A 26470-nucleotide genomic window follows, 5' to 3' on the forward strand; every position below is an offset into this window, starting at 1 on the left:
TCCACTACCACACCTGAATTACCAGAGTTAATGAGTGTCAGTGTTTGGCCTAAACAGCCCAACAAGTGATGAAACAGTGCTGGTGAAATATTTATTTCCCTGTATCAGTAATATATTACACAGTGACTCCTCTCTCAAAAATGTTTTCATTGTCAGAAGAGAATAATAAAGAGTGGTGAAAGTAGTATTCAGATTCAAAACTTTATTTAAATGTAATCAAAGTTTACAGGAGCATGGTGGTCACATGTGACAGTGTCTCTACTCAGATCATTTACAAGTTAATGTTGTTACAGAACTACCGTGGCTAAAAATACCAGACAGCTAACGTTGTAGAACAGATATTATGGTTTTAAATTCAAAACAACATTTGCTGTCGGTTACAAACAACAATATGTAGCTGCTGGAAAGAAACAGTAAAATAGTATTACACCAGTTTGATTTGTAATGGCTAGCTAATCTAACTCCGCCCTCAACAGCCCAGTGAGCAAACTTTGTTTCCATTTCCATCAGCTTCAGATTGGATACTACAATATGACTCACTATTGTAAAATGGTGGCCTACGGTAGTATGGGATATCTCCAGGCTAGCTGGTTAGTTACTTCTGTGGAAGAAACAAATTGACTGAAACAAAAGCAAAACAAGAATTGACATTGGTATTGCCTTCCACCATTGGAGATAGGAATCAGTTGCTAATGCTAACACTGGCTATGTAGCAATAGCAAAAACTTGCATACAGCACCCAAAAAAGTTTAACAATATTACAGCTTTTATAATATGGTTGTAATTTTAAGATTTTTTAGCGCATATCAGTACAGTGTGATCATGGTAGTTTAAGTAAATGTGATAAGGTATTCTGGGTAAGCCTGTATGTCACTGAAGACTACAAATATGGTTGGGTTGGGAGTCGTATCAGCGACACTGTCGTACAGATCTGCAGCATTCCCAGAGCCTTTTGCAGGTGGGGTGATCATTCCACGTCTCCCAATGGTGTAGTCACCAACCAAGACCCTGGCTAGGTACATGCGCTTGTGACCATTGGCGTCCGGCTTGGCATAGCCCCCTGCTGAGTAGACAGGGTCCACAGCAAAGTAGGAACCATTACCATACATGACACCTGCAACAAAAATAAACACATTGAACAGATTAAACTATCACTCACACACTTAAAGGTTGACTTTGTAGTTTTACCAGAACAACAACAGAACGCCAGACCGTTGCTATGTAAAACGGGCCGTTGCTAGGGACTCCGTTCTGATCAGAGGACAGCAGAGGAGGAGAACTATGCAGGAAATTATCATCATAGTTTCATTTTTACCGTCATTAACAGCATAATAAATGACTTTTAGCTTGTTACAGGGAGAGTGGAGGCTCTCTGCCTTCCACACCGCTGCTGAAAACCAAACCTGCGCTCAGAGCCTCCGCTGTCACTGCTCTCGTCAAGTTGAAAAAAAAAAAAAAAAAGTTCGGTGGCGAATGTAAACAGAACGTGACAGAGAATCATTGTCGAGCCCGTCAAATTTTTTAAAAACATTATTTCAGACAATTTTTTTTTTTTTTATGGAAAAGCACTACTTTCATTCTGTAACCCTCAAAACGCCCCATGGATGTATTATTTTTGTAAAAATATAGCTTTTAATAAATATTCTACATAATCAACCTTTAACACACACACTTAATAAACCTAAATTACATGATTGGTTTTCCAGAGATCTGGAAAATTCCAGACATCTTATGATGACAGTAAGGTACACTGTCTATGATTCACACACGCTGTGATACTAACATGAGTGACACCTGTGACCTGCCAGTGGCTAGATGTTACAGACTTCAGTAAGATTAATTCTCCGGGAAGCATGAATGTCTGAGATATTAATATTTTTTCAGTTTTGACCAAAGTGATTGACAAACAAATTGGCATTGGCCTCCATACAAATGGAAGATTGAGGGTTAAAATGTTTTAAAATCCAAAAAATGTGGCTATTATTACAGATTAGGGCTGGGCGATATGACGATATTACATTGTGAAGGATTAGAGCGTGTAGACGATCTGCCAAAGTGCAGAGATCGTAGGATCGTCTGGGGCACATTCTATAAACTGCAGTTCTATGCTGATGCACCGACGCACCAGACTACTATTACGTCGTCAACCTGAACGACCAATCATAGCGAATTACGGGCAGTGACGCGCTTTCTTACCCGCCTCCTTGTTTGTGTGTGTAGCGGTAGCCGCATAGAGAGCCATGGCTGAAAGCCAAAGCAGGAGATGGTTGCTTCTTTTTTTTTTTTTTAAACAGCGTTTCACTATCTCTCATCTCTGCCAGTCAGCCCCTCCACCTGCCGTCTCTCTCACGTGCGGGCACACTGCACGTATGTAGCCTACACACACACACAAGGACGCATGGATAGGTTGCTCTTGGCCGCTAATAAACGGTAAATGCGCTATATCGCGCTAATTGTACAGTGTTCAAATTACCGCGAACGCCCCCCTAGTCCAACTAACAACCCCCCTAACCCCCCTCCTAAATAAAAGCTACCTTTTATGTTACAAGAGTGCATTTTATCAGAGTATGTTTACTTGCACATGTTGGCAAAACTGCAGCTATTTAAATGGGCTCTATGCACAGCTTCACTACTTCCTGAATTTCTGACAGGCAGCTCCCAAACTGATGAATCCAGGTGTGTCTGATCATTGTGACTACTCAGACACACCTGGATTAATCAGTTTTTCCCAATAATGTAAAACAGGGAATAAAGGAGCTGCCTTAAGTTCAGGAAGTAGTGGAGCTGTGCATAAAGCCCATTAAAATCTGTTCAGAAAGGCTCTTGACCTAAATTGTCTGTTTTTCAATTTTCGATTTAAGATCGTGATAAAATCGAGATCGTTATTTTATTTTTCTAAAATTGTGATATGATATTTTTGCCATATCGCCCACCCTTATTACAGATACAGGACTGGTAAGCTCAACTGTGTAGGTCCCTTGTGTGTTAGCTCCTGTGGGGGCGATAGCAGTCTTGCCCTTTTTTCCGGGGAAAAGAAAGAAAATGGCCGACCCGAAGAACAATCAGCATTCACACTAAAAATGACTTTGTGAGGCTGTTACCGTGTGCTCCTGCGTAGCTGCGGTTGAAGCCCTGTTTGTTGATGAGATCAATGGAGGTGGAAGCGGTGCCATGAAAGAGCAGCTTTTCGTTGTTGGTGTGGCCGTTCTTCACTTCCAGCTGTTTCTTCATGAGCTGGTAACTCTGCCACAGTGTCGTGTTTTGGACTCGTTCAATCTGCCAACAAAGTTACAACACAACATGTTATTCATTCTGTAAGTCATTGCCACTCTGTTGACTTAATGTGTTTGCTACTTTCTCTTTCCTTATTATAACTAATCCTATTTTTATTGTATTACTAATGACCAAAATCAAAATATCCCAGATACCAGTGCTACTGTATTATAGTTAAACCAATCATATAGTGGCCGTACACTGATGATGTTTAGAGTAAGACCCGTCTTTGTGAGTTCCTTCTCCACATCATTGTATTCATTAGATCCTCTTGTCAGGGGAAACAGCTTCACAATGTCGCCTTGCATGTCGTCCCAGTTTCCAGGCAGGGCAGCGTCAGCTGCAAACATCACAACAGGAACGTTTGTTTGAGGTAGGAAAATGGAACATACAGATACTGATATTTTCAAAGGGACATGTTCATCTAATTAAGATTACAGCTTTGCGCTTAATATTTGAATTGTCGGTTAAAGGGACAACGAGGAGTTTTGGAAAAGTGAAGTGTCTTCACTCTACATTTATGAGCCTCCGCACCGTGAAATTCTTTGACCGGCGCAAGACAGACTCATGTTTTCATTCATCAAGAATTAAAGTCAGAGGTTGGAAGACGATCACATACCGTCGTAGTTCCCACCATAAACGGAGATTCGGCGGCGTTATTCTCATGACTCGCCACAAAACCGAAAGTAAAGAAAAGCTGGTCGGCTCGCCCAGCATTTCCACCACCACTAATAATAACAAAATAACCATAGAGACAAAACGATATATTTATTGAAAATGGGCCCATTAACAAGTGGTAACGTAGATTCATCCACATTAACGTGAGACTTTTTTATAACCAAACAGAAACTCCTCGTTGTCCCTTTAAATTGGGATTCACACAATAATCATTCACCTTTCAAGTCTTTCCTGAGCAGCTCCAGCTGTTTATGCCCATTCATCGAAACAGCTTTTCTAATCTGTGCATCAGCATTATACGTTTCATTATTAATCTTTATCTTCACGATTTCTTTTTTCCCCAGGGCCTCCTCCAGGATGAGGTTGGTGTACATGTCGAAGGAAACCATACTCCCATTGCGATGCTGAAACTGCCACTCCACCAGAGAACTCAGCATCAAGGCCTGGGTCTTCGAGTTCTCCGCCCTCTCCACCCTCCGGATGATGTTGCTGACGGTCAGAAAGAGATTAAGAAAAGAAACAATAAAATACTTTGACATGTAGTGATCCAGACTGAGACTCTGTTGTGTATTCATTCTGTTTTTATATCATAACTATAGCCCTTGTTTTCTGACCTGATTCTTGACTCTGCAGTGTGGACGTCTCTGGTCAGACCCTCCAGGTGGATGCTGGGTTCCTGCTCCTCCTGTCCTTTGTCCAGACGGATGCTGACGGTCAGTTCCCTCTGCAGGGTCTTCAGCTGCTCAACGTCGGCCTGCGACAGGTGACTGATGAACTTGTCTGTGATGGTTCTCTGAGCCTGTTCGGCCAAGATCAGCTGCTCAATCCTCCGCTTAGTGTCACTCACAGCCTGTGGCAGAGAAATGGCTGTGAAGCTACAAACCACTATTTCTTTTTTTTAAGTATTTTTTTTTGGCTTTTTTGCCTTTATTTGAGAGCGCATAGTAGAGATAGACAGCAAACCGGGTCCGGCGGCCGCTTTAACCAGCCGTTTGTTTTGCTGTATATTATCAAGGCTTAACCAGCATGCACATTCTCCTTTAGGGTGGTGCTGGGAACAGATCCCCAGTCAGGTTCAACATAAAGAATCAGCACTTGCTCCCACACTCACTTGAAGTTCTTTAATTGTTAAGTCAACGTTTCAGTCTATTGAGCTTCATCTGAATGCAGGAGCAAGTGCTGATTCTTTTTGTTTTGATGTATAGCCATGTAGCCACAACTCTGTAGACCACGTCCTCTGAAGGACAAATTCCCTGAGCTGGGACACAGTTATAGATCTTTGGACTAGTAATCTGTCCCAGCAATAGCTGTTTTTTGTAAATGGTCTGTATTTATATAGCGCTTTACTATACCTGCAACGATACCCAAAGCGCTTTACATCATACATCGCATTCATCCATTCACACACACATTCCCACACTGACGGGGTGTTCCCACCAAACGCGATGAACGCGATTGAATCGCGCGTCAAATGAAATCGCGTCGCGCTAGACGCTCCAGTTTTGACGCTGGTTCAATATGCAAAAAACGCCTCGTCGCAGCATCGCGTCGCGCGACGAGCCCGCCCAAACAACAACATTTCTCCCACTATTTCATTCTCTGGCTGAGATAACCACCGTCGCTGCACTGTTCCTGTCCCTGTAGATGGGAGAGGAACAGCGGTGTGTGTCTCTGGCTGCAGGAGGAGGAGGAGGAGGAGACGGCTCCGTGAACTACTGTGTGACTGACCGCCTGTTGAGTGCTTTGGGACGGGGCGGCCGGCTCGCAGCGCCCGCTGGTTGAAAACAGCAGTGATAACGGGCTTTCAGGTCCGAATATCCAAACCGGAAAAGCAACACTGAAGAGCTGTGGCTTTGCTGCCGCTAATGGGGATCTGAATAATAAACTAATCTAAACCAGAAAACTTCTAATATTGTCAATAGACTCGCTCTGACTAAACTGCCAAGGGAACACCAGTACGTCCGTACGTCAGCACGTCGGTGACGATCTCAAAGCTGATAGGCTGTCGCGGCGCGTCTTCACGCGAATTCGCCGCAAAAGTTCAATTATTTGAACTCGAGCGATGAAGCGTCATCGCGCCGGGCGACGCGATGGAGGCGATTTTTCGCGGCCAACGCGTCCATCGCGCCGCGCTATCGCGTCCATCGCATCGCCCGGCGCGATGACGCGACTAATCGCGTGTTTGCATTGACTTTACATGTAATCTCGACGCGCGATGAAGCGTCATCGCGTTTGGTGGGAACACCCCGTGATGGCGGAAGCTGCTATGCAAGGCGCTAACCACGACCCATCAGGAGCAAAGTGGGTAAGGTGTCTTGCCCAAGGACAATATAGCAGCAACCCGGACAGAGCGGGATTCGAACAGCCAACCAAATCAAGTAAATGAATAAAACGTGGTTGTTGATTTGAGTCCAGAATCAAGACGCCCTCTCAAAGTAAAGATATAACACATGGAGAGAATGAACACGTGTGAACCTTTTTGTTGTCAGCACACAGCTGAAACTCTGTAGACTCAAACTCTTCTGCCTCCAGAACCAAGTCCTCAGTTCCAGACCGCTCGTCCACAGATCCCGTAAGAAATGAAGTGAATTGTGTGAAGCCCTCTGAAAAAGCAGTAACAATAGATTCATGTTCATGGCAGTGACAGTGATGGTGGTTTTCATAGTGTGGTTGTTTTGTTGGAGCTTTGGTTTTATTAGCCAATAATTATTTGGATACACAGATGTTTATTAAATCAGACCTGATGTATCTGATTCATCAGTTAGTCTCCTTCATCATCAACACACACTGATTCCCACACACACATATAGACTTCTCCCTCTACTACTTACTTCAGCACCAAATTTGGATTACTCTCACTAAAAATATTCCCCAACAACTATTAGTTGATTAAAAACTACAATTAGCTGTTTTAGGAAACTTCTTAACGCTTATTATCTTTTTAAAATGAAACCATTCTAACTATATGTAGGCAGAGTTTACCAACAGAACGTTTAATACCTTTAATCTTGGTGAAGACGCTCTTCTGCTCCACCTCCTCTCCCTGTCTCTTCTTCATGCTGGTGTGGAACTCTTTGATCATGACCGTCTGGAAGATCAAGATCTTCACAGAGCGAACAGATCTCGGTTGCTTCTTCCTCACAAAGTCCACCACTGCACCAACCATCGCATCGGCCACCGCCGATGGGTTGGCCCCTCCCTGACCTAATGGGCAAATAAGGACCGGTGATGTTGATGATGATGATGGCCAATAGGATTGTGTTGCAGAGACTGTTTAGTCTTAAAACTCATTGACAGACCAACTGTCTCATGATAAGCATTTCTCACTATTTTGTGTCTTCTTTAAAGCAAAAGATGAAATGAACAATGAATAAAAGTGAAAATAACTGTAATAACAGCCTAGGTGATGTTTGGAGTTACATTAAGAAGAATATTTATCAAGTAAATGAAGGTACTGCCCTAAATGTACAATCTCCAGTTTATAAACTCATTAGCACCATCACCTGGACTGAAGCGGCACTGTAGGCCTTGTTCAGTTTTGGGAATACTGAAATTTCAAAGGTGCTTTACATGAATTGAACTTAGATCCAGATGTTGGAGCCATAATAATAAACTGTTAGAAATCATCCACTGAATCCCCCCGTTTGTCATAGCCATCATCTTTGAAGCTTGAATTACTGACATCTGCTTCAATCTACAGTACTTGCAGATAGATAGATAGATAGATAGATAGATAGATAGATAGATAGATAGATAGATAGATAGATAGATAGATAGATAGATAGATAGATACCATTAACTGTGAATCCAAATAACATGGCAATGACATGATAGAAAAGACAAAATGAATAAGTAACACAGGGAACAAGGGAGAGGAAAAAAAGAGAATTATAGGCTAAATGTAGAGTCTTGTTTGAGTTGCTACTACTGAAGCTTTTGTTTTTTGTCAGGACAGACCTGTGCCCAGGGCCGGGAAGGCTACGGAGCTGAACTTGTTCTCCTCGCAGACCTTCAGCACTGAGTATACAATGTTCTTGATATTTGCAGGATCGTTCTGTCCGACGATGTGGATGATGTGTCTGCTGGGCAGGTTTCCAGCTGACGTCAAGATCATTGGATGAGGCTGGTTACCTAGAGAGTTCGCTACAGAGAGGAACCAAATATCAATTCCCTCTAATCCAGGTCAGACAGAGTGAAATTCTACAGTGAACATACTTCAGTCAATACCTGTAATTTCAATCCAAGTACAGCCACCATAGAGCTTGTTTTGCCACTAACCTATGAAGACAGTGGTACTTCACTAGCCCTCATGTTCAGAGACTAACATCAGTCAGTGGAGTGGTAGCAATGAGACAAGAAGACCTGCTGTCTGGTAAAGTTCTTTGAAGCTGGAAGAATCTTGTGGCACGTCCTGAGTGGCCTGATAAGATTTTGACCCCCATGCTTAACACAGTGAGTTTCCTCCAGTCTCTTCTCTAAATGCTTCATGCCAGTGGCATTAGCTAACTAGCTTCCTTGGTTAGTACACTCGACTTTAGCCTTAAATTACAGTTTAGCTAGCTAGTTTTCAAGTTTAGAGGTAAGTTACCATGGGCGCATGGCGTCTGTCCGACTACCCATTTCTCCGACCATACATTTCTTTATTTTTGCGTCCATTAGTCCGACCTCCCACTTCTCCGACTTAAGTAGCCCTAACCCTTAACCTTACCCTAAACCTAACCTTAACACTGTAGAATGAGTAGTCGGAGAAATGAGCCGTCAGACTTTTGGGCAGTTGGACTGATGTATGCTCCCCAGTTACCATTGGCTAACTAACATTAGCTAGTTTTTGACTTAAGTTTTAAGTAAAGTTAAGCTAGCTAGTTTCCAAGTTTAGAGGTAAGTTACCATTGGCTAACTAACATTAGCTAGTTTTTGACTTAAGCTTTAAGTTACAGTTTAGCTAGCTAGTTTTCAAGTTTAGCGGTAAGTTACCATTGGCTAACTAATATTAGCTACTTTCTGACTTTAGCTTTATATTATTAAATTACAGTTTAATTAAATTATAGCTTACAGAATGCAAGTTGCATACCAATGTAAAATGTTATGGTAATGTGGGGAATAGTTGTTATATTTTGACATCGGTGGGGTTCATTCCATTATGGGTTATTCTTTTACCTTTAACATTGGTTTTCTAACAGAATTAAGGAGGTATTCAGGGCTTTGGTCACTGTATTGTATTAGCATATGTGTTATGTTTACCTAACACCTCTGTCCACTAAAGCTTCTGTCTGAGCTACATTGGGTTTCCTTACATCCCTCGACCTGCCTGATGATCAATAAATCAATCACAGCTACAGGTACTTACCAATCTCCTGCTCAACATTATACCCAGCACCATCTAAGATCGCCTTTGACACCCCTAAGATATAAAAGAGAGTCCGCACAGTTATTAAAACAAATGATGCGTTGTATGTAAAAACACAATAACAGCATTCAAAGAAACAGAAGAAAACAAGAGGACAACAGTCACCTGATCTCAGGTTAAAGTGTGAATTGGAGGAGTTGATGATGACATCACTGGCCTCCTTGGTGATGTCTCCTGATGACACCTCGAGGGTCAGCTGACCCATCTCCATCCTGTACACTCCGAGAGAGGGAGACGATACCCGACCGAAGGAGCCTGACACACACAAATACACGCACACCTTAATATGTCTCTTTACAGACTTCCTGTGCTTGATGTGTTGCTTTTCTTTGTGTTCTCAGTGGTTCGACTGCTCGTGAATAAAGGCAGAGACGACGGGTGCTTCTTACCTGAGGGCTGCTGTGATTTCTGGGCCGGTGGCTCGTTAAAGGTCTGAGTTTCATGTTGGATGTGTGTCTGACTGCTCTGACCTTTGAACTCCCTGGTGAAACACTGACAAACAACATGTTGACATATTATGTTGTGATTTTTGCAGTAGTGAAGTGAGCAAAGACTTCAAGTCTCTTGTTGGACCGATAATGGGAAGTTTAATCAAGATATAAGTCGATTGGCAGAACCATTTGTTTTCATTCCATTTCTTCTTCTTTGTCAAAGTCTGCTGCCTACATTACCCACAGTGCAATGTGTTTCATTCTCAGAACCAACTCGTGAATTAGTCACTTACATCCACAGTTTGTTGGTCACTGGGATGGACGACAATGGCCACATGTTTAAGGTGGCGAGGAGTTCTGCTGCGACTGAATGAATGGATCTCCCTCATCAGGACTCTGGACACCACGTCTCTGGGGAAACTTAGGTTTCCTGTACCGATGGCCGGGAACGACAGTGACGTCATCTTCAGCTTTTCTGCCTCCTTCAGACAATCCCTGATAATGGTTACCAACACCTGAGACAGACAATGGACACAGAGGCTGAGGGGTCAAATGAATTCAGTGAGTATAGACCTTTATTTGGAGACTTACATGTCACAACTTTACAAACCAAATCCCCAGTGTTTATCTTCTGTCCTCACAAAGGCCTCAGGCTTGTGAGAAAATGTGTTCAATAAACATTACATTTACTAAAATAATATGACCACATACAAGCAGAACCACATGACAAACTGTCTCTGTTACAAAACTGAACTTTAAATTTTTCTGTGAAATAAAAAACCTCAGTCGCTCTGTTGTAGACTTAAACCTGCTGTGTGAAGCCACTCACCTCCTCTGCCTGCCTTCCTCCATTGGCCCAAAAAGGACAAACTGCGTGGAAAATTTTGCGACAGTTGAGTTTGAAGCCGTCGGTGATGACGACGTCTCCGTGCTGCAGAGTGGCCACCGCGGCCTCAGACCGAACAGCCAACTGCAGAGACGGTCCGGCCGCCTCCAGGATCGCTTTGGAAACAGCTCCCTGGCCCAGATTCATGTTCTCTGAGATGGTGTTGACAATGACATCGGTCTGTGGAGGACAGTACATGATCAGAAAACTAATTTCAAAACATTGATTATCATTCAATGATTCAATTCAAAGTCAGTTCTCCAATGCTCCATAAAAATATAAAGGAGATAAATATCAGTCGAATTCAACTCAGAGACTAAAAAAGATCTGAGGTTTGTGGTTAAGTCTGTTTTAAACTATGTATCATCAACAAACTAATCAAATAAATCAATTCCTTCATCTTAATCCCAAAATACTGCTCCCGGAATCCACACAAATTCTGCAGTTCATCATAAACTGCATTATTGAAAAGATGCATCAAAAGTGGATCGGCCGAGTCAGTTCTCACCTTCTGGTCCTGAATGCTTCCCTTGCAGAGAACAATCCTCAGGCCCTCAGCGGTGGTCTTCTCCAGCTTCCCTGGTCTGCAGCCAAACAGAGAAGACGTCACTGCATCCAAAGCTTTTTTAGAAATATCTCAGACTCCACTAACATGATTCAAAATTAAGAACCCTGGAGAAAAGAGCAGATGCCAGAAAATAAACATTAAACAAATAGACAAAGAAGCCTACCCTCCATGTCGTCCATATGCACCGTGTTCTCCATGTCCTCCATGTGCTCCAGGCGTGGTGTGTCCTCTGGGGCTGTGACTTCCCCAGTTGTCTTGCTGGCCTTCATGAAATTCACCTCTATTCCCTCCTCTCCCTCTTCTTCCTCTTCCCCCTTGACCTCGACCTTGCTGATGTCCACTGGAGAACAATAACATAAAAATTCACCTTCAGTCCACCTAAGCTACATATGTATTGTGCAGTGATATGAAGCTGAGAGTATATTTCACAGTTTTCTACTATTTTAACTTCTTGCAGTATAACCAAATCATCGGTAAACACTTTACCTTGAAGACCAACCAGCTCTCCCGCCTCCCTGCTGAGGTACTGTCATGGTGGGTCCCAGGTCAAGGAACTCTTGGTTGACAGCTTTGGCCAGGACTCCGACTGTGTTGTGGTTGTTATCCACCAGGTGAATCTCAGTCAACGATCCTGGACCTCCTGGACTGTCACAGTACTCCCGCAGAGCCTGAGCGATGGTCTCAGCACAGAGTTCAACAGGGAAACCAAACACACCTGAGCTGATGGCCGGCAGGGCGATGCTGGAGCAGTTTGCCATCTCTGCTTGTTTCAGACTTTCTTTAACAGCAAGCTTCAGGCGTGACACTGATGTCTTCTTGTCATAGTCTGAGAATCGAGGACCGACTGCATGAACTACATACTTGCAAGGCAGGTTACATGCATCTGTGACGATGGCGTCACCTGGGCGTAGTTTTCCATATTTGGAGATGTAATCGTTGCTGATCCTCTGCAGATTTGGTCCTGCAGCCTTGAGCAGAGCCAAAGCCAGGCCACCAATGTGCTGTAGATCCTCATTCGCTGCATTAACTACTGCATCAACGTTGAAGCTACAGATGTCTGCCCTGCTGACCGAAACTAGGACTCCACTGGTGGTCTTCACATTGCAATAACCATGCCCACCTTCTCTCTCGTAGTTCACTTCCTCTTCATCTTCTTCATCTTCCTCTTGATTCTCTGGACGAAGCAGGACCACACAGTTGAACTCTGTCATTATTGTTGACAGAAAAATGCTTCCATGTGACTGGAAGTACTTCTTTGCTCCAGGCTTGTCAATAATCAAGTTGTCAGGGAAGAAAGTGCTGGTCAGTTCCAGAAGGCAAGACTTGGCTTTCTGAACATGAAGACGAGCCCCAGCAATAGTGATTCTTGGTCGTTCTGAGTCTAAGTGGATTGCCACATGATTAGCTTTGGCAATACTGGACCAATCATGTGATTTCTTCTTGTCAAGGAACTGAACAACAGCACAGGACTTGACACGAACGGTTTCTTTGACTCGTGAGAAGTTCCCAATGAATTCCCTCAGATTGCTGCTGACCTCCTTGACTGGAGTCATAAAGCCGGCCACTGTTATTTTGTCTCTTCTTTTTGGGTGGAGCTGAATGTCCACCGTTCTCTTCTTAGAGGAATTGTAGGCATCAAGAAGTTGTTTGGTCAAGTCCACCCAGCTGGGAAGACTCAAAACTTCTTCATCCTCCACATCCACAGTGCTCACAGACAAAACTGCCTTCATCCTACTCTCTGCCTCGGAGAGGATGCTGTCAGAGCTGCCCAACAGTAAAACCCCTTTAGTGTCAGTGCTGTAGATGGCACTGATCCCTTGGGATGTGAACAGGTCCTGGGACATGGCCATTGAATCCACTGTCTTCAGAAAGTCTAGAAGACCTGGAGGGAGATTCAGCTGTTTTTTACTCATATGCACATTCCGCTCCAAGATCCATGATTTGGTCTTGTAAACCTCTCCAGGGAGTCCTGAAATGGTTAACTTCTGAGCTTCTTCATCGTAGGACAGGATCATATCAGGGGAAATGCTGAGTGCAAAGTTGTGTAGCCCGTCCTGCTTCAGGATGTAGAACATCGCAGGTGACAAGTCCATCACATCAGAGATACCATTAGTCTGCCGTTCGATCTGACTCATGGCTTTAAGAACCAGGTTCTCCACCGGAGCCTTGATTTGTTTGATATCATGTTCTAGGCCAGCCACCATCAAAGCCCCCCTGGGTGCATCCAGTACCAGGTAAGCGTCTTCCTTGACAACCAAACGCACCTCTTTCTCTACAGCTTTCCATGCAGGTGCATTCGCTGGACATTCAAAGGCCGAGTACTGAGACATCAGCTGACGGAAGGCCTCCTGGGCCGTAACAGCCCAGTTCTCTACATGTTTCGCAGTCAGGTCTTTCTGCCTCAAAAAGCTGGGAAGAGGACTCAGTTTCACCTCGGGATTATCCAAATCCACACTGCAAAAGTATGGACCCATCTGATCATTGATGCTTTTTAACTGTTTCTTCATCAGGAGGAATTTCCAGACAGTTTGGTGAACTCGCTCGGTGACGGGATCAGGCATCTTCCAAGTTGGTCGTTCCTTGCCGTACAAGGCGGTGCCCAGAGACTCATGGTATAGGTACACCTTGACAGGAGTGGAGCCAATCATGTAGTCTGTTGTTGTACAAATGTTCTCCACAACTGTAACAATACAAGGAGTAAAGGAAGAAAGCTCAGTTTAGTATTTGATCTACAACAAAACAATTGTGATTTTCTTTGATTTTCTATGACAATTAAGTTGTCAAAGTTACAGGAGACACTTTATGTCCTACAGTATGTGGACACCTCCAACACTGTCTTTTTCCTGGGCTGCTTAGGTGTACTTCCACACTTGAGACAACACAAATCAACTCTAACACGTTATTAGGATGTCCAAATACTCCTGGCAAATGGTGTAATGACATCTCGAAGAGCATTTCCAAATGTGACAGTTACTGTAATGCTTATACTGAATCTACTTTAACAAACAGAATCAGTTGAAAAACCTTTGGCATCACTGAAAGAGAGGATGGCAGCCTGTTCATTTGGGATCATGACGATTTTGTCCGGCTGAATCCAGTTCTTCTCAAAATACAGATCCAACATGTCTGGAAAGGAAAAAAAGAGTCTTCAATCACAAAGACGGAAAAGTTTGTGAAAATGATTACCGTAAATGATGAAAATGTGATTAACAAATACCAACATGCACTCAAAACATCAGATTGTATACAAACAACAAATTAAAATGCCTGAAAACACTAAATATCGAAAAAACAAGAATGTGTAAAAAGAATAGCCCCCTCTATCTCATGGAAGTTGCTGCAGGTTTATTGTCACTGTTGGATCAACAGAACCTCCTGTACACCAGACACTGCAGTGTTTCTACAGTTTGTACCTTTGCCCACAGTTGGAGGAAGACTCTCCACCCTGACGCTCGTCGCTGCCTCCAGTAGTCGAGCGGTCAAACCCTGTTTCTGCACCTTGCTGCTGGTCTGACTCATGGTGAGGAACCTCTCAGCATCTGCAAAACACTCCATGTTACTAAAACAAGCCAATCAGAAGAAACCAGGCTGGTTCCATGTCTGAGCTGCAAAACCCAACAAAGGCATCATGAGGACGCAGAAACAATGTCCAAACTGTAGGAGAACACATGCGAGACAACAAGCAACACAGCCCCACATTTAAAAGTCTCCAGACTCTTTAGAGGCTCATGCATGACACCCATGTGTATGTTACTGTTGTGTACTGTACACAACAGTAACATACACATGGGTGTCATGCAGATACATATCAGTTATCAGAGTGAATGCTGTCTGAACGCTTGAGGTCATTCAGAAATGTTGTTGTTAAAGGTTAAAGGTTAAAGGTACTTTATTTGTCACATATACAGCTAGTACAGTGAAATTCTTTCTCTGCATTTAACCCATCCCTGAGGATGTGGCAGCCGCGGTGCAGCGCCCGGGGACCAACTCCAGATTATGAGCCAGTGCCTTTGGTCAGGGGCGCTGACTGGAGGATCAGGCTAGCTGGCATGTTTTCAGTGGTGGGGGAAACCGGAGCACCCGGAGGAAACCCACGCTGACACGGGGAGAACATGCAAACTCCACACAGAAAGGACCTGGGCGGCCGGGGATTCGAACCCTTCTTGCTGTGAGGCAACAGTGCTAACCACTGTGCCACCGTGCCGAGTTGCAGAGTTTGTCCAGCAGAGTGCGCTCTCACTCCACTGCTTCATCCAGTCAACACTGTCTGCAAAACATCTGAGGACTTTGGACACTGTCTTCACAATGAGTTGGTGGAAAACTCAGAACCAATGTCTTCATCATTTCTCCATCTAATGGACCATCCACCCCCAACAGCCCCAATAAGAACATGGGCTGAAGTATTGATTGTTTACTCCCCAAACATTCACCTCCGGTCCTAATCCTATTTTGTTTTCAGCCCACACAGAAATGTCATATATACAGTGCCGTCAAAAAGTATTTGCCTCCTTCTGGATTTCTTACTTTTTTGCATGTTCACTTCACTCAAACAGGATCTACTGAAGTGATTTCTTGATTCACCAGGTTTGGCAGTGATCAGGCCAGGGAGTGGACAGTGAAACTGAACTCAGCTTTCTTTACTCCCCAAACATTCACCTCCAGTGCTGATCCTATTTTGTTTTTGTTTTCAGCCCACACAGAAATGTCATATATACAGTGCTTTGAAAAAGTATTTGCTCCTTTCTGGATTTCTTACTTTTTTGCATGTTCACTTCACTCAAATAGGATCTATTGAAGTGATTTCTTGATTCACCAGGTTTGGCAGTGATCAGGAGTGGACAGTGAAACTGAACTCAGTTTTCCAAAAAAAGTTAGCTTTATCACAGTAAGTTCATGATTTAACAAGGGGGGAATTACTTTGTCACATGCATTTTATGTTTACTTGGGTTGTCTTTGTCTAATATTAACATTTATTTGATGATCTTAAACATTCAAGTGTGACAAATGTGCAAAAAAGTAAGAAATCAGGAAGGTCCATACATCAGGGGTGACACTACAATGACACTTTATATTAATACTGGTACATGTAAAGATATACATTTATAACACATATAGAATACAGGTAAATGTGTATATGTATACTGTACATATTTAAATTGTTCATGAACATGTGTATAATTTATAATATCTAATTAATTCGTATATGAAAGTTGGTTGTTACCTTCAGGCTTGTCGAAGGCGACCACAGCTCTGTTGGACTCCCAGATGATCTCCAGACTGAAGCTGCTGTCGTCGGCCCCGGAGACGTTCTCCACCAGCATCACCAGCAGATCCCTGCACATGTTGTCTGACACGTTCTCCAGCACCACAGCAGAACTCTGAACGGTCCCTGTTTCTGAGACCAGACGAGTAAAAAACAACTTCACCTTCTCTGTGTCACTCATTTTACTGTCTTCGTTTGTTTTGACACTTTATTAATTACGTCTGTGATGCAAAGAAATAGCAAGAGAAACAAGGTTGGATACTGGTTTGTTTCACAGGTTATTTACTGATCACATCCAAACATTTTCTGTAAAGAGCTTCAAACATTTTCCACATTCAGAGTCCAGTTAGTTGTGTTGAGGTTGATTTCATTAGAACGTTTTTCCTTTTTCAGCTGACCTGCTGCTGACTGAACAACAACAAGTCTCTCAGATATGAACTGGGGTTTATGAACTGAGATAACAGATAACTGAACATTGAAACAGTAATAATATGATAATATTGATAACTTAATGATGCCTGCAATAGTGCAATAAAACATTAGATTAAATGAAATTTTTACACTTCTTTCCAGAAAACTGATGGCGGACAAGAGAACTGGCTGAAAGCTCAGGAAGTGGGAGTTGTAGTAATTTGATCTATTTTCTGTGAAAACACCTGGAAATCTGCAGGAAAACAGTTCTAAATGGGAAAATCTAAACTTTGAGTTGAGTTGTCTTCACACTGAAACACTTATTTGTTTGTTTTTTTTACCAGGTGTGTCCGCTGCAGCAGCTCCGGCTCCAGCTTCGACCTCCGACCCCTGAGCCTTTGAGTCTGTGGAAGAATCTGAGGATCAAGAGAATCAAGTTTGTCCAGTTTAGATCATTTATCTGCAACATGAAAACAACCAGACGTGATGAAGTGAGGAGAAATAAACTCTCACTCCACTGATACGATCACGTCAAACCAGAGGAAGAAAAGGAACTAAAGTTTGGAGTGGAAAGACACGAACAGGAAGTGGAGAGTCACACTCACTTCCTGTTGGTTTGAATCTCTGTATAACAGAAAAGCAGTCTGACTGAAGATAAACCAGAGAGAAGCAGAAAGAGTTTGAAGTTGAGTTTTACCTGAGACGTCGTCGCTGTTCGGCGGTGTCTGAGGAGAAAAAAAACGACTCAGTCACATGAAGAGGAAAAAACACTCAAAGAAAATATCTAAAGCATGTGCAAACAAACGGAAAATACAACAGTAACACAGGTTAGCGACCCTTAAATTGAACATTTTTAGTCCAGTTTACAGAAAAAAAAAGTTGTGCGTTCAAATAGAAATATGACTCAAACAGAAACAAACTCACAACAACAACATTTGTAGAAATTATCTGATAAATTTAAACATGAAGGGGCGGTGCGTGGTGCAGTGGGTAAAGCGGCCACCCCATGTAGAGGCTACAGTCCTCACCGCAGGCGGCCCCGGTTCGAATCCCGCGTCGGGCAGACCTTTCCTGCATGTCATTCCCCCTCTCTCTGCCTCCCCCTTTCCTGTCTATCTCTACAGTGTGCTATCAAATAAAGGCAAAAAGCCAAAAAATATACTTTGAAAAAAAAAATGTAAACATGAAGAAACAAAGTCAGAATCCGGTTTTCAGGAAAAACAAAACTGACTCTGATCATTTGTTTCTTATTGCTGCTCGGTGAGTAAATGTTTAACTTCTCTCTATAAAACCGATCCCAGTGCAGTTACAGTGAGTTCACACAGGCACCACTGTCAGTAAAAACTTTAAACTTTTTAAACTTGCTTCTGACATTCAGGGGAAAAAATGTGTCAAAAATGAAGCAGAAGAAGTTTGAATGTTTTGTCTGCAAAAATAAATATTTAGGTTAATTTCAGACAAAACGTTTACGACTGTACAGGAGACTTTAGATTCAGAGCAGTGAGTTCTGCCGTGACCTCCATGTTGGTTTTATTGTCCTGATTAAAACTTTATCGTCGTCACTGTTTGACGGAGGAACCACACCCTGTCGCTAGGCAGCAGCAACCACAGAAGAAGAAGAAGAACACTGAGTTCAGGTCAAAGCTTCAGGAATTTCTAACACGTTGATCACAGGTGTGACAACAACAGGAGCAGGAAGCTCCGCCCCCCTCAGACCAGTAAACAATGAAACAACGATGGCCCGACTCCGTCTGACCCTGGAGCTGCTGGAACTACGTCACATTCACTGGGTTCAGTCCAAAGGTCGACCAGGACTCATCATCTCACCAGGGTTTACACCTGTAACCTCACCTGTCACATGGTGTCACATGACAGAAACTATAGCAGGTGGACTGGGGCAAAGAAAGTAAACCCTGGCATTTCTTGGCCCTGACCGGCCCACAACACTGTTGACTGATACCAATGCTTTAATTTGTTTATTTGCTTCTTTCTTTCTTTATATTTATTTATTCCAACCAAGGCAATTTCACAATTTGACAATATCATCACAACATTTCTTTCATTGGTTGGAAGGGAGCAGGGAGAAGATACATCTTATATTGCCTGCCACTCACTCACAATATCTAATTATTCTAGTAATCTGAGCTTTATGGCGCCATCGGGGTTGTTTTTCTTTCAGCAGTTGTTTGTCGACCCGCCATTTATTCTTGCTGTGACGTGACTATTAAGATGTGATTATTAAGCCTTTATTTCAAACAAGAAAAGAAGAACAAAAAAAAAAACTGACAGAAGACAAAGCAAACAACAACAACAACAAAAAAACAGAGTAATATAGCTAAGTATGTAAAATAGTAATAGTAATATAAAAAAAAAAATTAATAAATCAGTCTTAACATTATGGAAGCGCATTGTATTCACTGGATAAAAAAAAAAAATTAGACACCTTATCTCATAATTACGAGGTCTTTTCTCGTAATTGAATGCAATGCGCTTCCGTATAACATGCTCGAAAGGGATTAGGAAGAAGTAAAAAACATATATAATCCTACCGCTTATATAGTAGGTATAAAACTTAAAAATATAGAAATCTATTCAAAACCTACATACACTCCTATACATTCATATTAAGCCAGTAGGCCTATGCACCTATGTTCAACCCATATACTCCCATATACAGTCACATACACACACATACATACTGTTCATGTAAATATACATCAGCCCATCCGGTATCTGGGTGATTGACAGCACCTGACTGAATAACAATCAACCAGTGGGACGTGTCGATTGGTTTCACCGCTGTAAACTAGTGAGACTCAGGTAGAGAACGAGCTCCAAACTGATGATCAACCTAAACCCTCTGATCCTGTCCCACCCTGATAGTCACTTCCTGCTTCGTTTATCCTGCAGCTGAACTTGAACACCAGAGACTCTGCAGCTGTCGAGCTTCTTCACAACCGATGCACGACTGAAACGTTGATTTAAAGACCGTGAACAAACGACACGTTGAAACTCTCTGACTTACTGTTGCAGAAAACAGACGTAACTTGATGATGGTTTTCTGGTCCACGGTGACTTCATGGTTCTCTCTCGCCAGGACTCGCTGTCTCACTGCAACCAGAGATTCAGATTTTACACAACTCAGAAAAGTCTGACAGAGTGAGAGAACAGCAAACACAGTCGTAGCCAGGTCTTATCATTTTCACTGTTAAGTCTGATTTGACTACAGAGCTGTGTAAAGAAGAAAGAGATTTTAAACCCCAGCAGAGTTTAAAGGTAGGCCTATTGGTGCTTCACTCCAGTTTATTTATCTTTGGTTGTAGAACATCTCTCTCCACACTGTGCTGCGCATAATATTTGAATATAATGATCCATTACATCATTTACTGCATAAAAAACTTCAACAGATGTAAATAAGTTACATTAAAGACTTTTTAGGATCTTTGAAAGTGAAATTGAACAAAAGAGGGAATGTCCTTTCTCTACATGAACACACTGATGTTCAACCACTAAGAAAAATGTCAAATATGTACTTGTTGTTAAATTAGCTTTTTTTTTTCTTACCAGTTTTACCAACAGTGTCTCTGTTTAATGCACTGACTGAACCACGTCACATGTCTCAGCCTGACGTCTATGTTTTTTATGGCCTATAGTCATCAGATCAATCAAATATGTGTCTTGATTTTTATCTTTGAATTAGATTGAATTAAATCAGTATTTCCCCCATTTCCATTACCTAACAGTAAAGTGATCTTAGGGTAATGTTGTCTGTTGCCATACAAACACCTCTTTGTAGTTTTAAGTAAAGTAAAAGAGTTCAGAAATATATTTAAGTATAAGTTAAAGCATCAGGATTTAAAGTGAAACGTTCTGTTAGAAATAAATACAATCAAAGTGTTCTTTCAGAATAAAAGTCCTCATCAGAATCACATTTACAAGTTATGATGTGTTTTTACTATTAGATTTATTATTAACTTTTTTTTTTTTTTTCCACCAATGACTTCAGACTAGTTTAAATCACTGTTTATATTTTACATTATTGATCCACCTGCTGTGTCATCGCCATCGCAGGCTTGGCCGGAGCGGTGCAGTGCATGCTGGGAAGTCAGCTGCTCATTATCTTGCCTGATGTATAAAACACAACCAATAGCTGATATAAGTGAGTCAATAACTAAACAGACCATAAAACCATAATACACCGTAACACACTGAGAAACTATGCATTTTAAAACTTTATTTATTAGTATTTTATTGCATGCTTTTTAAAATGTTTTTATCCTAAACTCCTGGAAGTTGTGAATTTCCCTCGGGATGAAACTATCTAATAACCTGATTGTGTTATTACGAGCTGACACGTGACATGTTGACCAATGACGTCAGAGTTTCTACAGTTTACAGTGACGATTAAAAGTTAATTTGCCGATTTGAACAGGATGTGCCTCGATCTACATTAAATGACATTAAATATGAAGTTAAGTCACATTAAATGAAGTTAAATCTAGTTTGATGATGTTTTTACAGTGCAGAGTTTCCGCGGTGTCGCAGTAACTCTCTCGGTTAAAGTCTTCAGTCCAGACTCGGTTCGCCTGGACTGTTGAAACCCGGTTCTGTCATAGACCCAGACCCGGATTCGGACCTGGACCCGGTGCTGAGTGCCGTGGAACCGGGCGGACACGGCAGTGGGGGACTCACCCTCCTCGAGTCGGAAGAAGACGGCGGCTCTCGGGGCTTTCTCCTCCAGCTCCACCCGGCAGTCTCCTCCGCTGGACTTCTTCTTGCTCTGGAAGTAAAGCTGCAGTTTGTTCTTCAGGGTCTTGGTCTGGTCCGGGGTCCAGTCCCCCTCCACGGCCACCGGCGGCGGACAGTCCGCTCCGTCCATCCCGCCTACCGAGCACTAACAACGGAGACAAAGTGAGGAGAGACTCGGTGTCGCTTCGTGTTTCACACACTTTCACTTTCGTTTCAGCTTCGAGTCGTGGAGAAACGGGAGAAAGTTGAACAGATGACTCATGGGGGTGGAGGGTGATACTAGATCTGTAGCCTATTTGTTGACAACAGGCCATAGTTTGTCATAGTAATCATCTACTTTATTAGGCTGTGAATACATTATTTAGGCTACATATAAATATATTTAGGCTGCAGATAGACCCCTCCTATTATTACATATAATAATAATGTTTGTTTGTCTGTTGTATAAATATAGTTGGATGGAAAAATTCAGACGTTGCAGTCGGTGCAATCAATATAGACTCATTAGTTTTGGCCTAATAAGCACTGTCATCTAAAAAAAAAAAAGGCAGAATTAAAATGTGATTAATGTAGAAGAACAGATGCGTTTGTTCTGCACTGAACCAAATAAACCTCATCTATTTATTTTATAGGCTATCTTAAGTAGCCTACAGTACAGCAATGATGAGACATTGAGACACTGACCCGCCCACATCCAGTCAGAACTACACTGACCTGAATCAAATCAAATCAAATCAAATCAACTTTATTTATATGGCACTTTTCATACGTTGCAGTAACACAAAGTGCTTCACAGAGGATAAAAACAATACAAAACGCCATGAAAACCCCAAACCTCCCACCCCCACAAATATACATACACAATTACATACACACTCACGCACATACATAGACATGCGGACAAACATACACATATACACACCCACACACATACACTAGCTGTCGCTGAGGAGGCTGGGCACCGAGATCCGAGGTCAACACAACCTGCTGTCGATCAATCTGACACTTCAATTAACTGCGTTAATCTTAAGATTTAGATAGTAATTATGACTTACAGTGGTAAAAATACTATTATACTAATGAGATGTACTTTATTATTTTACCCTGTGATTCTGTGACAGGACAGAAATAAACAGGATGTGTTAATGAGCCGACAGCGCCACCCACTGGTGAAAGTGTGCAGCTTTCAGTTTGACACATTCAATATATGAACTGTTTTTCTTTTTTCTCAAACTGATAATTCGACAAAATCAGTCTCTTTAAAACACTGACTCCAAATACCAATGATGAATACTGGATCAATTCATTTCTTGTCAATAAAACTAAGGGATCAGTAGCTACTATAGAACATTCATGTACTACCCAACATTTTCTACTACCACTGGGCTGCCAACATCCAATCCTGCGCTGGATGCGAGCAGATAATGATTCCCCTGCTTGGTGCCTGATGAAATTGTCATCTTGTGCTCCACTGGCTTTGACTTCCACCACTGCTAATGCTAATACTGGCTATGTAGCAACAGCAACAATTTGCATACAGCACCTAAAAAAAGTTTAACAAGTGTTAAAGCTCTTGGAATTTTTTATTTTATTTAAATCTCATTTTTATTACAGCACAGTGTGATCATGGTAGTTTATGTAAATGTGATAAGGTATTCTGGGTAAGCCTGTATGTCATTGAAGACTACAAACATGTTTGGATTGTTAGTATTATCTGCAACACTATCATACAGATCTGCAGCATTCCCAGAGCCTTTCGCAGGTGGGGTGATCATTCGAGTATTCCCAATGGTGTAGTCACCAACCAAGACTCTGGCGAGGTACATGCGCTTGTGCCCCATGGCGTCCGGCTGGGCATAGCTGCCTTGTGCTGAGTGGGCAGGGTTCACGGCAAAGTAGGTACCTCTACCATACACTGAAGCTGCAGCAAAAAATAAACACATTAAACAATAAACCAAGTGTAACAAATTGAATGAACCTCACATTTTAACTGAAATTTAACTGAAATTATTCAAATACTAATTTAAGATTTCAATACCAACCAAATCAACTCTTTTCAAATATTTCTCCATCCTGACTTACTCAACAAAAATAACTCAAACCATGGTATTCCTCAACAGTAGTGTTTCCAGTTTTCATAAGCCATAACCCAAACATCACAAACACAATTTACTATTCCTCATTTCATAAGTCTGTTCAAAAAAAGAAAAAGAAAAAAAGAAGAGCCATTTTTCCTTTGATCCAGTCTCTGAAATTAATCCTACATCCAAAATCCAAACGAAATTTTTCTTCCTTAATAGTCCCAGAAATCAAAAAAGACAAAAATGTTGAGGATTTCTGCTCTGGTAATCCATCACATGATGTTCCCTCTGCCATGATTTGTCTCCTGTTCCCTGTTAATGTCCTGTTTTATTTTGAAATTCCATGTCTTGTTTTCCTGTGTTTTCCCTCCTGTGATCACCTCATGTGTCTCACCCGTGTTTGATAACACCACTTCTGTCTCCTTTCCTCATTTATTTAACCTTGGTTTCTTCCCCATTGCCCTTTGTTGGGTTATCTGTGTTCCTCCCCTGTTGGTCCTGAGGATTTCTATATTCATGCTTTTATGTGAGTTCCTGTATTTGTTTGTTTTTTCAATAATCCATTTTTTTGTTTCTCCTCCACTAGCCTTGTCCTCTGTCCATGCTGTCTTCTTTTGGTGGATAACAAAGAATGAGTCATAAACTCTATAGATATCTGCAGATCTCTTGTATATCTGGCGCCACACATTCAAACATAAAACGTTCTCCCTATAGAGTGCCGAAGCGGAAGCAGGAAGTAACGGCCCCCATGGGACCTCAATTCGAAAAAAGGCTCCATAGAAATGAACGAGACTCCAAGATTTATTTCGTGATCCGTTTGAATTGTGCCATGAGAAAAAAATATGTCCTCTACCTGTTTAAAACATCACGTTTCATGCCGAGAAATCAGCAGTTTATCGTAAAACGGCAACAGAAGAATGTATTTTGTGTGACGACGCTCTAGGACTACAGATCTGATGTCCCACAAAAAATACGTCACCAACTGACACAGGAAAGGGCGGCATTTGGTGACGTCACCTACGCAACTTGTAGTCTTTCTGCTTACAGATTCTTCGGAATTTTATTTTAGAATAGGTTTACAACAAACTGCTGATTTCTCGGGATGAAACGTGATGTTTTAAACAGGTAGAGGACATATTTTTTTTGTCATGGCACAATTCAAACGGATCACGAAATAAATCTTGCAGTCTCGTTCATTTCTATGGAGCCTTTTTTCAAATTGAGGTCCCATGGGGCCGTTACTTCCTGCTTCCGCTTCGGCACTCTATAGACTCTCTGCCTATCACATCATGTCTAGCGGCCTCCCTATGTTTTCATGCGTTAGTGGACACAATATTTTACTAGGACATACCGGACTCTCAAGGTGAGGTCCCATTAACTGAGTACAATGCAGGTTGTAACTGTTACCGTATACTCCTGCGTAGCTGCGGTTGAAGCCCTGTTTGTTGATGAGATCAATGGAGGTGGAAGCGGTGCCATGAAAGAGCAGCTTTTCATTGTTGGTGTGGCCGTTCTTCACTTCCAGCTGTTTCTTCATGAGCTGGTAACTCTGCCGCAGTGTCACGTTTTGGACTCGTTCAATCTGCCAACAAAGTTACAACATGTTATTTGTTCTGTAAATTATTTTCACTCTGTTGACTTCATGTGTTTTCTACTTTGTGTTACGACTAGATAGTCTTAGTTAGGTCGAATCCTGTTTTCATAGTAGGCTATTACCCAATGACCAAAAACCAAAATATCCCAGATACCAGTGCTGCTGTATTATAGTTAAACCAATAAGAATAGTGGCCATACACTGATGATGTTTGGAGTAAGACCCGTCTTTGTGATTTCCTTCTCCACATCATTGTATTCTTTAGATCTTGCTGTGAGAGTAAACAGCTTCACAATGTCGCCTTGCATGGCGTCCCAGTTTCCAGGCAGGGCAGCGTCATCTGCAAACATCACAACAGGAACGTTTGTTTGAGGTAGGAAAAGGGAACATACAGATATACTAATATTTCCATGGGAAAATGTTCATCTAATTGTTTATCAAAGGAGGTTAAATCGAAAGCAACTGGACTTAGTTATTTGTCTAGGAAGACGTTTCACCTCTCATCCAAGAGGCTTCATCAGTTCATGTACGCGGCAGGGACTGGTCCAACTATCTGGTGTGGAGACTCACTATTTAAAGCAGAAGTAAGTGATATATTTGTGTTAATATAAGTCTTAAATAGTTATATCTTCCAACAGCAATCACTTACATAGAGTGTTTGGACTGAAACACGGGTCTGTCAGTCCCTCTGCTCTGCTCTGAGCCGAAGAGAAAACATTTATCGTATCCTACAGTTTTTATCCAATGAGGAGAGAGAACGGCATGCAGGGCTGTGTGTGCAGCCAAGGAACACCGTGAATGTGGCGACGTAGGGACGAGGACTGTTATGGTGCGTTCAAGGAAACTCGTATTTTTCCGACCGTGAAGTCATACCAGTTCGATCTGGTACGAGTTCACGGGTCAGAAGTTACGAGTGGCCGTTATAACGCTATAACGGCCACTCGTAACTTCCGACCCGTGAACTCGTACCAGATTAAACTGATACAACTTCACTGGACGGAAAAACACGAGTCTACGAGTTTCCTTGATCGCACCATAACAGTCCTCGTCCCTACGTCGCCACATTCACGGTGTTCGAGGTAAATACAGGGTAAATACGGAGACTGCTTGCTGAAAAACTGTCCCTGAA

At 42.2% G+C, this 26470-nt stretch overlaps 2 protein-coding genes across 3 annotated transcripts; both read right to left on the reverse strand.

Moving 5' to 3' along the window:
* Nucleotides 1-187: 187 nt before the first annotated feature.
* LOC310991315 (protein mono-ADP-ribosyltransferase PARP14-like) lies at nucleotides 188-21854 on the reverse strand. Of its 2 annotated transcripts, none has more exons than XM_083978971.1 (23): nucleotides 21610-21854; nucleotides 19943-20028; nucleotides 17615-17642; nucleotides 17259-17333; nucleotides 16465-16638; nucleotides 14657-14782; nucleotides 14268-14369; nucleotides 11730-13923; nucleotides 11429-11583; nucleotides 11184-11254; nucleotides 10619-10855; nucleotides 10083-10304; nucleotides 9748-9850; nucleotides 9464-9613; nucleotides 9299-9352; nucleotides 7909-8094; nucleotides 6952-7155; nucleotides 6427-6554; nucleotides 4566-4801; nucleotides 4169-4440; nucleotides 3474-3613; nucleotides 3102-3276; nucleotides 188-1114 (listed from the first exon to the last, which is right to left on the reverse strand). In XM_083978971.1, the coding sequence occupies exons 1-23, from the start codon at nucleotides 21794-21796 to the stop codon at nucleotides 831-833; spliced, it is 5589 nt and encodes a 1862-aa protein (XP_083835097.1). In that variant the 5' UTR covers nucleotides 21797-21854; the 3' UTR covers nucleotides 188-830. The 2 variants fall into 2 exon arrangements, with proteins under 2 accessions (XP_083835097.1, XP_083835096.1); XM_083978970.1 differs by having other exon boundaries at nucleotides 11184-11259; nucleotides 11407-11583.
* Nucleotides 21855-23263: 1409 nt separating this feature from the next.
* LOC310991882 (protein mono-ADP-ribosyltransferase PARP15-like) lies at nucleotides 23264-25691 on the reverse strand (the record flags this gene model as incomplete). Its single annotated transcript, XM_083979813.1, has 3 exons — nucleotides 23264-23587; nucleotides 25155-25329; nucleotides 25542-25691. 3 exons carry the CDS (start codon nucleotides 25689-25691, stop codon nucleotides 23301-23303), a joined length of 612 nt encoding a protein of 203 aa, XP_083835939.1. The 3' UTR covers nucleotides 23264-23300.
* Between the last annotated feature and the right edge of the window lie 779 nt (nucleotides 25692-26470).

The sequence above is a fragment of the Trachurus trachurus genome (assembly GCF_905171665.1).
Source record: "Trachurus trachurus genome assembly, chromosome: 9".
In the NCBI taxonomy this organism is placed as follows: Eukaryota; Metazoa; Chordata; class Actinopteri; order Carangiformes; family Carangidae; genus Trachurus; species Trachurus trachurus.

Bases quoted from the DNA above. Each gene is read 5' to 3' on its own strand.
- LOC310991315 (XM_083978970.1), bottom strand. From the start codon at position 21,796: ATGGACGGAGCGGACTGTCCGCCGCCGGTGGCCGTGGAGGGGGACTGG. The intron at 11,584-11,729 runs GTAAAGTGTTTA...ATTGTTCTCCAG, and splicing joins AGAGCTGGTTGGTCTTCAAG to TGGACATCAGCAAGGTCGAG. The intron at 9,614-9,747 runs GTAAGAAGCACC...TGTGTGTGTCAG, and splicing joins GAAATCACAGCAGCCCTCAG to GCTCCTTCGGTCGGGTATCG.